The sequence below is a fragment of the Paroedura picta genome, chromosome 6 (assembly GCF_049243985.1).
Source record: "Paroedura picta isolate Pp20150507F chromosome 6, Ppicta_v3.0, whole genome shotgun sequence".
Classification (NCBI taxonomy): domain Eukaryota; kingdom Metazoa; phylum Chordata; class Lepidosauria; order Squamata; family Gekkonidae; genus Paroedura; species Paroedura picta.
Window position 1 is genome coordinate 12292315 of NC_135374.1, and position 16071 is coordinate 12308385.

General features: G+C 46.1%; 1 protein-coding gene across 7 annotated transcripts in view; it reads left to right on the forward strand.

Annotated features, from left to right (window-relative positions):
* The window catches only part of FAT3 (FAT atypical cadherin 3), a 570888-nt gene that overhangs the window by 455472 nt on the left and 99345 nt on the right, over positions 1–16071 (forward strand). For all 7 annotated transcript variants that reach the window (XM_077341425.1, XM_077341429.1, XM_077341428.1 and 4 more), the window contains 2 exons: positions 1178–5251; positions 15349–15545. In XM_077341425.1, coding sequence (XP_077197540.1) covers positions 1178–5251; positions 15349–15545 — 4271 coding nt within the window. The remainder of the gene's footprint in view (positions 1–1177; positions 5252–15348; positions 15546–16071) is intronic.

Consider the following 16071-nt stretch of genomic DNA (forward strand, 5'->3'; position numbering starts at 1 on the left):
CCTATGCACTGGGGAGTGATCCCCAAGTTAGGGGTTGATGGCACAATACCAAGTCTACTGCTTTACAGCTTAGCTTTGTGACTATCCTATGAAACCGAAACTATTGTGCCTCGTTTCCAAGGAGCACTGGGGATCGTAGCTCTGTGAGCGGAGCTGGGGTGCGTCACACGATTCTCAGAACCTCCATAAAGCTTCAGTTTCCATGGTTCTATGGGGAAAGCCATGGCTATTGAATACATTTTGAAGCTGACTCACGGCATCTGTCACTGATTTTTAACAGTTTCCCTGTCGCCATTTCGTTTTTTTTAGAAAACCTGGCTCATATAACTTGTGGGGATTAACAGACTGCTTGTGAATGGATCTTTTAAAAGTGTTTTTCAACTCTCTGGTTATTTATCTGTTCATGCAGGTATCCCACCAATCGTGCAATCATGCAGGTATCACCCCCCAAATTGATTCACGAGGAATGGCAAGGGAGCAAAATGTATTAGGCAGTTTTCTTTCCAGACACTGTGGGCCAATTCTCACCAGCTTTGCTTCGCCAAGGCCTCTAGTCATGTTGTGGTTTACAAAATGCATGTTGAAGTTCCTGGTTTTGTTGCTTCCATAAGGACTGCAAAAATGGGTGCTTAGGTTGACCTTGATTTTGAGGTCCACAATGTATGTCTGGCGATCTGTCTTCAACTTAGCTGTGCACCATGTGTCCCTGGACCATTCTACAGGTTCCCACATTAGAGTTGGACCAGATTCAAAGCCCATTCATGGTGTTTCTGGGCCCGGTGTGGTGTTTCTGGGCCCGGTGGGAAGGCCTGCTTCCCTTCCTCCTCCCCCCCCGATGGCGGCACGGCCTTCCCCTCAGGCCTCAAAGAGGCCCAGGGTATGCTTCTAGGCCCGAGGGGAAGGCCTCCTTCTTTACTCATGGTGCCCTGCAGCTTCCCTGTCGCTTTCTGGCCTGTCCTGGTGAGGGCCTAGATTATGCCCTCACCCGATCAGCTAAAACTGCTGTCTGTCCTGGTGAGGGGCCAATCGGAAAGTGCTTTGTGTCTTCCAATTGGCCCCTCATCCAGACTGGTCCCACCCACTTTCCGCCCACTTAGCCCTTAACAAATTATGAAGAAGGGAAAGATTACATTTCTAAATTTCACCTTTAATATGTCTTCCTGTTTTGCTGTTTCAGGGAACACCGGGAATACGTTCAAGATCGAGCCAGTTCTGGGCATCATCACAGTGCTGAAAGAACCGGATTTAACGACAATGGGCCAGTTTGTCTTATCAGTCAAAGTGACTGACCAGGGTTCCCCACCGCTATCAGCCACAGCGATCGTCCGCATCTCTGTAACCCTGTCGGACAATTCTCACCCCAAATTCATGCACAAGGAATGGCAAGCCGAAGTGAACGAGAATGTCGACTTTGGAACGTCGGTCATCATGGTCTCTGCGATCAGCCAGTCCACACTAGTTTACGAAGTCAAGGATGGTAACATCGACGGGGCCTTTGTGATAAACCCTTACTCGGGCGTCATCACTACTCAAAAGCCACTTGATTATGAGCACACGTCTTCTTACCACCTCACTGTGCAAGCCATGAACATGGCGGGAATGGCATCGAATGTCACTGTGAACGTCCAGGTTGTCGATGAAAACGACAACCCCCCGGTCTTTCTCTTCTCGCAGTATAGGGGCACCATCAGTGAAGCGGCTCCAATCAACAGCATCGTCCGGAGTTTGGGAAATAATCCCCTCGTGATACGAGCCACGGATGCTGACAGCAATCAGAATGCCTTGCTGGTTTACCAGATTGTTGAGTCCACTGCTAAGAAGTATTTCACCGTAGACTCCAGCACAGGCGCCATTAGAACCATTGCGGACTTAGATCATGAAACCATCGCTCATTTCCATTTTCACGTCCACGTTCGAGACAGTGGCAATCCACAGCTCACCGCCGAAAGTCCAGTTGAGGTTACTATTGATGTGACCGATGTGAATGACAACCCTCCGGTTTTCAGCCAGGCCATGTTTGAGACCATTTTACTTCTGCCAACTTACATTGGGGTTGAGGTTCTCAAAGTCAAGGCTGCCGACCCGGATTCAGAAGTCCCACCTGAAATGACTTACAGCCTGATTGAAGGGAACATGGAACACTTTGTCATTGATTCGACTTCCGGAGTCCTGACTATAAAAAACAATAGCCTTTCCAAAGACCACTACATGCTCATCACAAAGGTGTCCGATGGGAAGTTCTATAGTACCGCTGTAGTAACCATAATGGTCAAAGAAGCCATGGACAGTGGCCTCCACTTTACCCAAAGCTTTTATTCCACATCTATCTCAGAAAACAGCACCAATATCACCCAAGTAGCAGTGGTCAATGCTGTTGGAAACCGCCTTAATGAGCCATTGAAGTACAGTATATTAAACCCAGGCAACAAATTCAAGATCAAGCCCACCTTGGGTGTCATTCAAACTATAGGCGTCCCATTTGACCGAGAAGAACAGGAATTGTACGAGTTGGTGGTAGAGGCGAGCCGTGAACTGGACCATCTGCGGGTCGCCAGGGTGGTTGTCAGAGTTCACATTGAGGACATCAACGACAATGCGCCTGTATTTATAGGACTTCCATATTATGCTGCCGTACAAGTGGAGGCTGATCCAGGCACCCTGATATACCGAGTGACTGCCATCGACAAAGATAAAGGGGCCAATGGTGACGTAGCTTACCTGCTAAAGGAGGACTATGGGCACTTTGAAATCGACAGGCATACAGGCAGTGTCACCTTAAAAGCAGCCTTTAACTCTGATTTATCTAACATAGAGTATTTAATTATCGTCATCGCTAAAGATGGAGGCAATCCATCACTGTCTGCGACTGTGGAATTGCCCATTACAATAGTTAACAAAGCGATGCCTGTTTTTGACAAGCCCTTCTACACAACCTCCGTCAACGAAGACATAGAAATGCATACCCCGATCCTGAGCATCAATGCGACCAGCCCGGAAGGCCAAGGGATCATTTATATCATCGTCGATGGAGATCCCTATAATCAGTTCAACGTTGATTTTGATACTGGAGTCCTCAGCATCATCAGCCCGCTAGACTACGAAGTCAACCCGATTTTCAAGCTCACGGTGAGAGCCAGCGACGCCCTCACGGGGGCTCGGGCCGAGGTCACGGTGGATCTGATTATCATCGACGTCAACGACAACACTCCCATTTTTGACCACTTTGCTTATAACGCCACCTTGACGGAAGCGTCCTTGATCGGCACTCCCGTCCTGCACGTTGTCGCCACGGACGCGGATTCCGAGAACAACAAAATCATCCAATATCAAATAGTTCAGGACACTTTCAACAGCACCGATTATTTCCACATAGACGGCTCCAGTGGGCTGATCCTCACGGCCCGCTTACTGGACCATGAAGTCATGCAGCAGTGCAGCTTGAAAGTCAGGGCAACAGATAATGGATTCCCGCCTCTGAGCAGTGAGGTTCTGGTCAGCATTTTGGTGACTGACATGAATGACAACCCTCCAGTTTTCAACCAGTTGATCTATGAATCCTATGTCAGTGAGCTAGCTCCACGGGGCCATTTTGTGACGTGTGTCCAAGCCTCTGATGCAGACAGCTCTGATTTTGATCGACTGGAGTACAGTATCTTGTCTGGAAATGACCGTACAAGTTTTGTAATGGACAGCAAGAGTGGCGTGATCACCCTCTCGAACCACCGGAAGCAGAGGATGGAGACAATGTACAGTCTGAATGTCTCTGTGTCTGATGGTTTGTTCACAAGCACAGCCCAGGTTCATATCTACATCCTTGGAGCTAATTTATACAGTCCTGTCTTCACTCAGAGCATTTACGTGGCGGAGGTTCGAGAAAACGCCCCCCCTGGAACCAAAGTCATCCACATAAAAGCAACTGATGGAGATTCAGGAATCTATGGGCAAATCAGCTACTTAATTATGAATGATTTTGCCAAGGATCGCTTTTTAATTGATAACAATGGACAGATCATCACCACGGAGAAACTTGATCGGGAGATCCCTTTGGAAGGAGATATCACCATATCATTGAGAGCCCTCGATGGCGGGGGGAGAGTGACCTTCTGTACTGTGCGTATCATTGTGGTAGATGAGAATGACAATGCTCCCCAGTTTATGACGGTGGAATACCGGGCAAGTGTCAAAGCAGATGTTGGGAGAGGCCACCTGGTCACTCAAGTGCAAGCGGTGGACTTAGACGATGGTGCAAATGCACGGATCACCTATTCATTGTACAGTGAAGCCTCAGTTTCTGTTGCCGATCTGCTGGAAATTGATCCCGACAATGGTTGGATGGTCACCAAGGGGAATTTTAACCAGCTGAAAAACACAGTGCTCTCCTTCTTTGTCAAAGCTGTCGATGGGGGCATTCCTGTAAGACATTCCCTTATCCCCGTGTACATTCACGTGTTACCTCCTGAAACAGTCTTGCCTTCATTTTCTCAGCCGCAATATTCCTTCACGGTATCAGAAGACACATTGATAGGTAGTACTATTGATGTTCTTCATGTTTTACCCAATGAAGGCGCCACCTATAGCACAGTGAACGGTGAACTGACTGAAAACAATAAGGACGGTGTTTTTCTTATAGAACGAGAGACCGGCGTCATAAAACTAGACAAGAGACTTGACCATGAGGCAACTCCTGTCTTCCACTTCAAAGTTGCAGCAACTATACAGCTGGGTAAAGTGGATGTAGTGTTAACTGTGGATGTGGACATTAAAATTTTGGACATCAATGACAACAAACCCGTGTTTGATGCAGCCAGCTATGAGGCCATAATAATGGAAGGGATGCCAATAGGGACAAAGCTTCTCCAGGTCAAAGCCGTCGATGCCGATTGGGGGGCAAACGGTCAAGTGACATATTCTCTCTTAGCCGAATCGGAGGGTGACAAAATCACAGAGACATTTGCCATTGATAGCAACAGTGGCTGGATCAACACTTTGAAAGACCTGGACCATGAGAAGAACCCAACATTCACCTTCACAGTGGTGGCTTCAGACTTGGGAGAAGCCCTGTCCCTTTCATCAACCACTTTGATCTCTGTCACCGTGACGGACATCAATGATAACGCGCCTGTATTTGAGCACGAGATATACCACGGGTCTGTGAAAGAGAGTGATTCACCGGGTGAAGTTGTTGCTGTTCTCAGCACTTGGGATGAGGACACGTCCGATGTCAACCGTCAAGTTAGCTACCATATTACTGGTAAGAACTCTGTGGGGAGTGGAGGTCCAAGTGAAGCAAGGCAGATAAATGGATGGTGCACATTGAGAGCTGGCAGATAGTTGGGCTGCTGAGCTGATATATGAGCATGGGAGAGCTGAAAGGGATGAAAGAAGATAGGCAAAAGAGTAACTGATGTCTACTGCTCAGACTCAGAAACCAGACCAGAATCCTGGGTGAAATGCATTGGCCCATTGTTTGAGCAGATGCCCTTATTCCTCTAGACCAGGGGTAGTCAACCTGTGGTCCTCCAGATGTTCATAGACTACAATTCCCATGAGCCCTTGCCAGCCTCTGCTGGCAGGGGCTCATGGGAATTGTAGTCCACGAACATCTGGAGGACCACAGGTTGACTACCCCTGCTCTAGACCAGGTTTTCTCAACCAGGGTATTGTGAAAGCCTGGGGTTTCTTCCTGAATGAGTGGGAGATGTTAAATATTTATCAGGTATGACAGTTTATGGTCATGTCAACCCCACCCCCTTCACCATTGATGGCCCTGGAGGAGGTGGGAAGGGAAGCTTTGCTTCCCAACCATATTCTGCCTGATTGTGCCACTTCTGGGGTTTCTCAAAGCCTGAAGAATATTTCAGAGGTTTCTCAGTGGTAAAAAAAAAAAAGTTGAGAAAGGCTGCTCTAGCCATCTGCACTGATGAGTCTGATACACCACTGAGAGTAGGAAGGCAATTTCCTCTAGGGTTGTGCGTGGTGGCGTCCGAATCGGCTGTTCCAGGCTGATTCGGATGCCACCGTGTACAACCCTACTTTCCCCTGTGACCAAGCTGCACCATGTAAGGCACTATGAGCCATCTGATGTCTTGCAATGCAGAGCTCCCAAACTTGCTTTTTCTTAGGGATCCCCCCCACACCACCGCCTCTGAGCATCTGAAGCAGCTAAAGGAAAGGGGAAAGTGTATGAAAACGGTCTAGCTCTTTTTCATTTGCTAGATTCGATACTTGGCACCGTGTTCTTATATCACAGTCCGTAACGCCTTGTGATTGATGTATCAGCATAGACAGGACCGCAGCACAGTGCATCGGCCTGAGAGAATGAGCAACATCCATTCTTCCTGATTTGCGGGGGGAGCCATTTGCTTATAACGGGCTTGTTTTATTTAATTAAAAAGCATCCTTCCAGTGTCTTGATTGAAAATCTCATCGAAAACACTCATTTTGAATGCAGAGGGGCGCCAGAGTATGCTATAAACAAATAAATAATGGCAATAATAATACTGTATACTGTGCAGACCCTTTTAACAAATAGCTAGTGAGCAATATCGCTCATGATGGATGTATTGTCTCCCTAGGGAGCTGAAAAATTGTCTTAGGGTTGTGTTGCCTATTAAAATTGAAATCAGGCTGGACCCAACCTACCTACTATGTACCGTGGCCTGTCAGATGCTTCCCTTTTTCCAAGTCTGGACAGGTGGAAATGTGAAGGGTTTTCTTAGAATCCAGGTAGCCACCATAACTTGACTGGTGGGCCAAATTTGGCTTTGTAGTTTAAAAGTTTTTTCACAGTCAGAGTAGTTCAGCAGTGGAATAGGCTGCCTAAGGAGGTGGTGAGCTCCCCCTCACTGGCAGTCTTCAAGCAAAGGTTGGATACACACTTTTCTTGGATGCTTTAGGATGCTTTGGGCTGATCCTGCGTAGAGCAGGGGGTTGGACTAGATGGCCTGTATGGCCCCTTCCAACTCTTTGATTCTATGATTCTAAGTTGTGCAAGCCTGGGAGGGTACAGCACCCCGTTCTTGCCAGCTTGCAGGTACCGTTCCTCTGGAAAGCAAGTCAGTGTGAAATGGTAGATAGAACGTTGGGAGCGGCAGATGTGACTTCCTGCTCAGTCAACAAAGTCATTGGGTGTCTTTATCATTCATTCATCCATTCATCCATTCATCCATTCATTCAAATTTATATCCTGCCCCTCACTCAGCATCTCAGGGCGGCTAACAGCATAGATAATATACAACATAAGGTGTATTAAACACTAGTTTTAAACCATAAAATGTAAGTTTAGACAATGAATAAAACTAGGATTAATGACCTCCCTATTTACCGAAAGGCGGGGCGGTTCCCAATTTAACGGTGAAAGAAAGGGAGTGTCCCTGTGCAGTTTTCTTTCTAAGTCCATATAACTCTTCACTATCTGCTATTAACAGGGAATAATTCCCCAAAGTCTCAGTTCTTTAGTAATACTTTATTCATTTCTGAGCTAGAGATGCCAAACATTGAACCGAATGCCGACTTTTCATGCTCTACTTAAAGGAGTTTTAAGCCTCTCTCCCATGCAGATTGCTCATGTGTGAAAGAGAGGGATTGAGTATGAAACATGCATTGGCTTACAGTGACCTTCCTGCAATTTATTTCTTACCTGTAAAGCAGAGGTGTTTAGTCAGATGCACAGTTTCCCTCCACAGAATACTTTGGGGAAGGTTTTTGGAACATTTTAACCTCTCTGTGCATCGTAGGGCAGCATTTGAGGAAATCAACTGTGGGAGAGCCTTCTTCTTCAGAGGAGATGTGGTGATACCTATTTATTTAAAACAGATAGATATATGCCAACCTTTCTGCCTTTCCCCCGATCATCTCCAAATGGAAAAAAGTATTTTGTAGTGATAGCAATTACATGCTAAATGAAGCAAGAGACAATCCGGTGCCTTCCTCCACAGAAGTAGATACCAAGAAAAAGCAGTCCTAGGCAAACTTACTTCGAAAGAAGGCCAGGTATACATATTACAAGAAAACATATTACAAGTTAAAACAAGAAAACTAGGGCTACACCTTAAGAATACAAGGCTGGGCCAGACCAGTGGTCTATCTAATTCAGCAACCTTTGTTGCACAACCAGAGGTCTAACGACAGAGCATAGAGGCTGAGGCCTTCATAAAAACATAAGAATTGCCTTGCTGGATCAGACCAGTGATCCATCTAGCCGTACATCCTTTCTTAAATAGTGACCTAATGTTCAGCAACAGGGCAGAGAAGCCTTCATAAGAACATCAGAAGAGCCCTGCTGGATCAGACCTGGGGCCAATCTAGTCCAGCATCCTCTCTCACACAGTGGCCAAACACTTCCTCTGGAGGTCCAACAACAAAACATAGGGGCTGGGGCCTTCTCACGATATAGCCTTCCAGAACTAACATTTAGACGTGAGTTGCTTCTGGCTGTGGACATTCCCTTTAGTTACCATTGCAAGCAGCTCCTGACAGACCTCCTCCACAAGCCCAGAATGTGTAGACATCATAAACGCATATGAAGCCAAGTCTGGGAACTCTGGATCCAATCATATTTCTTAGGCAATGTTTAACAATATGTTTCTTTTTTGGTCTTCATGTTGCTGGGGGATCTCTATCCATCCCTTCCATGTTCAAATGGATCCACAAGGCAGGTTTTTACGACTGTGTGATGCCATGCTTTTGAAGGAGGAAATCTTGGTATTAGCACAGGTGTTTCCTACGGTAATGCACGGGGCTTATCTAAGTCCCACTGAAGCCAGTGGGCCTTGGTTCCAAGCCCACAGGTGCCGGATTTGGCTCCAGTTCTCATTTAGGTAGGGGAGACCACAATTGTAGTGGTGCAGCCAGCTCCAACTCTTACTGCTGCTGATGAATTCAGATTTTCAAACATCTGTGTCACATAGTGTGTCAGCAACCCTGAAGCACCGTCAGGCATGGATTCGCTACAGCGTACGTTCCAAGTGGTTTGCTCTTCAGGAGAATTGATTCTTCGGTGATCAGTTTTCAGAGAAGCGAAGCCTGATTGGGCTTGAAAGTAAACCCTTCCACGCCCATTAAGTCCAATTATTATGCTCACGCAATTAACGTTTTATTTTCTGAGCAGAGGGAGAGTTAGGTCGTGGCAAGAGGGCTTTTGACAGCTAGGAATTCAGGGCTTGAGATGGCTGGCCTCAGTTTCCCCACCTGGGTGATACAGGGTAATACTATTCATTGTCTTGGGGTACTTGGCCCATGCAAGTCTGACGGGGATCAGAGGAAGTGTGGCCTGCTCTGAAAACGGAAGTGTTTTCGTTGAGAGATCAGCTTGGAGGGACAGCTTCCTCCCATACTGTCATGCCCACAAGTCAAGACCTGCCCCTCAAGACTTGTTCTCTGTGCCCCCACCAACAGATGTGGGGCAAGTGACAACTGGAGACGACGCACAAGTGAAAACATACATGAACTTAACATAATTCAGCTTGAATTAAGAATTTGTGCATCACCTAGCACTTTCCTACATATATACTTTAGTAACTACATATATACTTTAGTAGACAAACTAGAACATGTCCAGAAGAGGGCAACAAAGATGGTGAGGGGTTTGGAGACCAAGACGTATGAAGATAGGTTGGGAGAGCTTGGTCTGTTTAGCCTGGAGAGGAGACGGCTGAGAGGGGATCTGATAACCATCTTCAAGTATTTAAAAGGGTGCCATATGGAGGATGGAACAGAGTTGTTCTCTCTTGCCCCAAAAGGATGGACCAGGACCAATGGGATGAAATTAATTCAAAAGAAATTCCGTCTAAACCTCCGGAAGAAGTTCCTGACAGTTAGAGCAGTTCCTCAGTGGAACAGGCTTCCTCGGGAGGTGGTGGGTTCTCCATCTTTGGAGATTTTTAAACAGAGGCTGGAGAGCCATCTGACAGATGGCTCTGTGAAGGCTTAAGGGCGTAGCAAGTTACAGTGGATGAGTCATAGGGTTTTGAGTGTCCTGCATAGTGCAGGGGATTGGACTAGATTACCCAGGAGGTCCCTTCCAACTCTACGATTCTATGAACTGGGACTTATAGGAGACAGGACATTTTCAATCAATTTCCTTCCATTCAGGCAGGAGGAGGGAGAAACTAGAGCATGTGAGCACAGCAGCAAAGGGCATTAAAATTTGCCACCAGTATGAAGGAGCAGCACCTTTATATGATTTACTCAAGGCGTATCTCTTAGCAACCTAGGAACCGTCTATAAAATGAATGATTTAAGGACTTCCAAATGAAAGGGTCTACATCGTGTGAAGGTTTCTGTGCATGCATAATTTATCTACTGGTAACCCCTCGATTTACAGCCTCCATCATGAATACATCAATATCAGAAGTAACAAAACTACATTTTTGCAAGGAGAAGCCATGAGAAAGGACAAAAGAGAACATTGTTGTCTATGTAAAAATATATTGGAGAGAGGAATAGCCTAGTCCTTTCGCTATGTTTATTTTCTAAGACAGTCAGACATTCTGAAGGCTTTACCGATTTTAAAACATTGTAACTTGAAGGGTTTTCTCCCCCCACCGGTGGAACATCCGGATCATAGATTGCCCCAAAATGAGGTCAGTGTACAGGCTGGAGTATTCCATGGGGATCAATTCAATTGTTTGGCTTCCCTTTGCCAAAGCCTGTCTGTCATCTTTAGACTGTAAATGCATGAACCATTTGCTTAACGTAGTCTGAGTGAGGAAACAGATCGCTGAATTAAAAGGCGAGTGAGGAGGGATAATGAATGGGAAAGGAGGTTGGGGTATTCTGAGCAGGGTTTAATATCTGTCCTCTAAGGAGAGTAGCCATTACAAACAAGATGTGGAAAATCCATCTTGAGGAGGGACGATCATATATCTAATCCGGCATTTGGCCCCAGAGTTAGGATCTAAAAATGTACACCATGGGGCTGGGTTTGGAAAGCACAGATGTTTCTACAAATCTGGGAGAACCAAACAAGGAAAAACTAGTGTGAGGGGCAGGGAGAAAAGCACATGCACACACATTGCAACTTTTTTAAAAAGCTGACTCAGATCTCATGCGAACATTGTCAGCATTATGGGGTATACCTAGCAACACTATGAACAAGGCAGTTTTTAAAGAAGGGGAGCTGGACCAATGGGAGAAACAGAAAGTGCCTGGGGCTAAAAAGCAGAGACAAGAAGATTGGATAGAAAGAAACAACCAGAGACTGGCAAAAGCAACTGCAGAAGGGTGATGGAGCAAACTGGAGAGAAGACACCTCCATAGATCACTGCTTTTTATCATCTAGGGGAGCCCTTCTCAACTTTTTTTACGGTTGAGAAACCCCTGAAACATTCTTTAGGCTGTGAGAAACCCCAGAAATGGCAGGACCATGCAAATTACGACTGGGAGGCATAGTTGTGTATATGCCTATCTGGGGACCCTCTCCTTCCCACCCCCTCCAGGCCCATCATTAGCCATTGTGAGGGCAGGTTGACATGACCATATGGTCATATCACCTGATAAATATTTAACAGATTTAAAGATGGATGGATGGATGGATGGATGGATGGATGGATGGATGGATGGATGGATGGATGGATGGATGGATGGATGGATGGATGGATGGATGGATGGATGGATGGATGGATGGATGGATGGATGGATAGATAGATAGATAGATAGATAGATAGATAGATAGATAGATAGATAGATAGATAGAATTAATTAACTCCCACCTATTCAGGAAATCCTTCTAGAGCCATCAAGAAACCCCAGGATTTGAAGTAACACTGGTTGAGAAAGCCTGATGAAGGTTTTGAGCTCCCAGCAATTTTTCTAGGTTTAATTCTCAGGTGTATGGGATCTTTCCAACCTGAAAAGGCCCTGGAATGCCAGTGTTTCGCCCACGGGGAAAACATGCATACTGGCATAGAAGTATCCCCAGGGGCACCATTGTGCCACAATCCCAGTTCAAAGTGGGTGCCCCCCTACGCCTGACAATTAAGTTTCAGCCTGGAATTCCCAGGACATATGTGGTTCGACAGAATCTTGGTGGACCCAGAAGCTGCATAACATGTAGCGAGTGGCCCTTGGTAAGAACTGGACCCTTGACAGATGTTTACCTAATTTTCCTAATATCATGCAAGGGCACGCATCGCCTTGGGTAGCAATCGCAGTAAGGCCCGGTCCACAGTAGAGCGGAGATAGAAAGTCCCATCAGCCATTTCTTCCCCAAAAAACTGGACCAGATTTTAAAATAAAGCAACAGCCATTTAAAAAAAAACTCTTGTTTGTTTTAATTTGTTTTATACACGCTTTGCGAAAGTGTGTTTAAAACATTTGACGTCTCAGTTCCCCTCCATCTACTAACGCTCAAATTAGTTTTGTAGCATTCGCTGAGAGGGCGGTGGGATGCGGGATGTTTTTCAAATACCAAATAAACAAAAGAAAAAAAAAACTAGAATCACAGATTTATTTTATTTATTTCTTTTAAGCCGTAAGGCTTTCTGGAAATGTTGTGTTCAGAGTTAATGCTTGGATCGTGTCATGCTCAAACAGAATGTAAAAAAAGAAAACTGCCGACAGATTTTAAAGAATCCATTAATATATACAGTCGGGAAGTTTCCATTTTTTAAAAGCTGCAGCTGAAAATGAATTAATTAGAACACCCTTGGGAAACAGAACCATCTTGGGTATGTCAATGGGAAATTTAATTTATCAGTGCAGAATGAGGTCTGCAGGAGGGCACCGTTTTTTTAAAATAAATAGATCTCTGAATGACACCCTTACTCTCCAAACCATATTGAATCATAGAATCATAGAGTTGGAAGGGGCCATACAGGCCATCTAGTCCAACTTCCTGCTCAACGCAGGATCAGCCCTAAGCATCCTAAAGCATCCAAGAAAAGTGTGTATCCAACCTTTGCTTGAAGACTGCCAGTGAGGGGGAGCTCACCACCTCCTTAGGCAGCCTATTCCACTGCTGAACTACTCTGACCGTGAAAAACATTTTCCTGATATCTAGCCTATATCGTTGTACTTGTAGTTTAAACCCATTACTACGTGTCCTCTCCTCTGCAGCCAAGGGAAACAGCATCCTGCCCTCCTCCAAGTGACAACCTTTCAATGTTACAAATTGCAATGCTTTTATCCCATTATGAGTATTATCTCTTGCTAATGTGACTCATATGTTCAGGAAGAGCTCAGGGTCTCCCTCAGAACTTAAATCGGGGCTTTTAAATGTGCCAGCCCCCAGTGGCAGAATCTCTCCTTTCAGAGTTGCCGTGAGACTTGTTCTGCCTGTGAAAAGGACTCTTTCTACCAGTTTTAAAAGCAGGCTGAGCCCTTTGAAGCCAGTCAGTCCTACCTTTGTGATTCATAGGGCTGACTACCTTGGGGAGGGAAATACCTGGGGATTTGGGATCAGAGCCTGAGGAGGGCAGAATTTGGAAGGAGTTCATCGGGGATGTGATGCCATGCAGCAGTGGTTCTCAACCAGGGGATCGGGACCCCTTTGGAGGTCAAATGACCCTTTCACAGGGGTTGTGGCAGGGTGAGCAACTTGGCCAGGGGGGGGGGGTCTCCACTGTTGCCACTCCTCCTGAAAAGAATCATAGAATAATAGAGTTGGAAGGGACCTTCTGGGTCATCAAGTCCAACCCCCTGCATTATGCAGGACACCCATTACCCTATCGCTCATCCACTGTAACCTGCCACCCCTTTAAGCCTTCACAGAATCAGCCTCTCCGTCAGATGGTTCTCCAGCCTCTGTTTAAAAATTTCCAAAGATGGAGAACCCACCACCTCCCGAGGAAGCCTGTTTCACTGAGGAACCGCTCTAACTGTCAGGAACTTCTTCCAGATGTTTAGACGGAATTTATTCTGAATTAATTTAATCCCATTCATTCTGCTCCATCCCTCCGGGAGTCTGTCTGGAGCAGCAGGAAAGAGCAAGATCGGCATGGTGGGACAAGAGGCAGAACTGAACTGAGAAATCTTGGAAAAAAACAATTTATATACAATCATGAACAATGGATCTTCACACCATGGTGTGTGAAATGGCCTCATATTCCTCTCAGAGGACGTCTGGGGGGGGGGGGAGAGATTCCAAGCTGCTTCTGTCACCAGGTGGTTTAACAAAGTACAGAAACCAAAACTGCCTGCTTCGTTGTCGCAGTTTCACTGGAACAGGAAGCCAGTTGGCTCCCTCTCCTCTTTTCTCCTGGTTTTCCCTCTTGTATAAATTCAATCTAATTGGTGGTCTTATCTTTAAGCTGCTCCTTAAACGACCTCTTGTTAGGTCTACTTAAGACCGGCGCGTCCTCGCCTGTTATGGCGACTGCACACCCACGCCATCCGAACAAGACTCGTAATGAATACAAAAACAAGACCGCGGTGTGATAAAGCTTTCATTAAAGGATTCCGTAATGGAACCTGCTGCACTCCCTTGATTGCATAATCAACAGCTAATGAAATTGTCTTGGTAACAAGAGCGACGGGGTTGTCGTACATCCTCTCTTGAGACCAAAGTAGGAAGACGACTGTCTCATCTTAGGAGGGAGGGGGATCATTGATTGTTCACAGTTTGCATTCAACTGCCCGTAAGGAGAGCTAAACAAGGAGATTGTCTCCAACTTGTCTTAAAAGGCTTCTGTTGTCTCAAGGAGTTTCGATTCTCGTATAGGAGATGGACCCTGAGCTGAATACTCCAGGCTAGCTTAAACTCATCATATCTTAGAACTGATTGGGGTCAGGCCTCGTTGGTATTTGGAAGGGAGAGGACTAAGGTAGTCCAGGGTTGCTATCCAGAGGCAGGCAATAGCAAACCCCCTCTGACTGTCAATAGCAAACCCCTAGAAGTGGTGCGAACATGTAGAATATAGTTGGGAAGCATAGCTGTGTACATGCACATCTAGGGCCCCTTCCCCTTCCTACTCCATCTGGGCCCATCTAATGATAATTCCAAACCTTTCAGAGGTTGGTCAGAACTTGGAGGGGCCTTGGGTTCTCAAGCAGGGAAGCCAACGTCTTAACGTTTATACCAGTCCTCAAGCATAGGCCTGGTGGAATAGCTGAGTTTCGCAGGCTGTCCAGATTTGGTTATGGGCCCAGGGGGCTCTGATCTCCTCAGGCAGAGCCTTCAATCAGGCTGGGTCTTGCCATGGTCAAGACCAGTTTTATGTCTTTAGAGCTGGCAGCCTAAGCAGATTTTGACTGGGTGATTGTAATACTCTCTTATATACTTAACACATTTGGCCGGTGTTGAGAGTTCTTTACATAGCCGTAAGAACAACTGTAATGGGAGGAAATAGTTCATTCCAGCTCAAATGCCTTCACAAGTCTGTCGTTGTCTCTTTCCCGCTCTTTCCGCAGGAGGGAACCCCAAAGGGAAATTTGCTCTTGGCCTGGTTCAAAATGAATGGAAGGTTTATATCAAGAGGCCGCTAGATCGAGAGGAGCAAGACATCTACCTTCTAAACATTACAGCCACTGATGGGCTGTTCGTCACGCAGACCGCCGTGGAAGTGATTGTCACAGATGTTAACGACAACAGCCCTGTCTGTGATCAGGTGAGCTGACAAGGTGTAATCATATTATTTGTCTGCTCAATTCCAGTCCCACCTCGTTCTCATGGACACACTCAGAGCAGCTAATAAAATTATCATTACAAGTAAAAAGTCAATAGTTCAATTCTACGTGACAGAATACATTGCTCTCCTGGCCTCCATTGCATCCTCCCATGAATGATCACGTGACAGGTTATTGTTGGTACAGGGTTTTGGCCCCTGTTTGTTGAGAGTCAGTTAATGTCTTTTGGCGGCAGTGGCTGTAACAGAAAGTTTTCATCGGCTTTCTCTGTGATGGAACTTACACCCCTGGAAAGATAACAGCCCACTGCTGGTAAATCAATGGATCGAGGACCTTAGAACTCTATGAGAAGAAGAAGAAGAGTTGGTTCTTATATGCCACTTTCTCTACCTGAAGGAGTCTCAAAGTGGTTTCCAATCACCTTCCCTTTCCTCTCCCCACAAAAGACAGCCTGTGAGGGAGGTGAGGCTGAGAGAGCCCTGATATTACTGCTCCGTCAGAACAGCT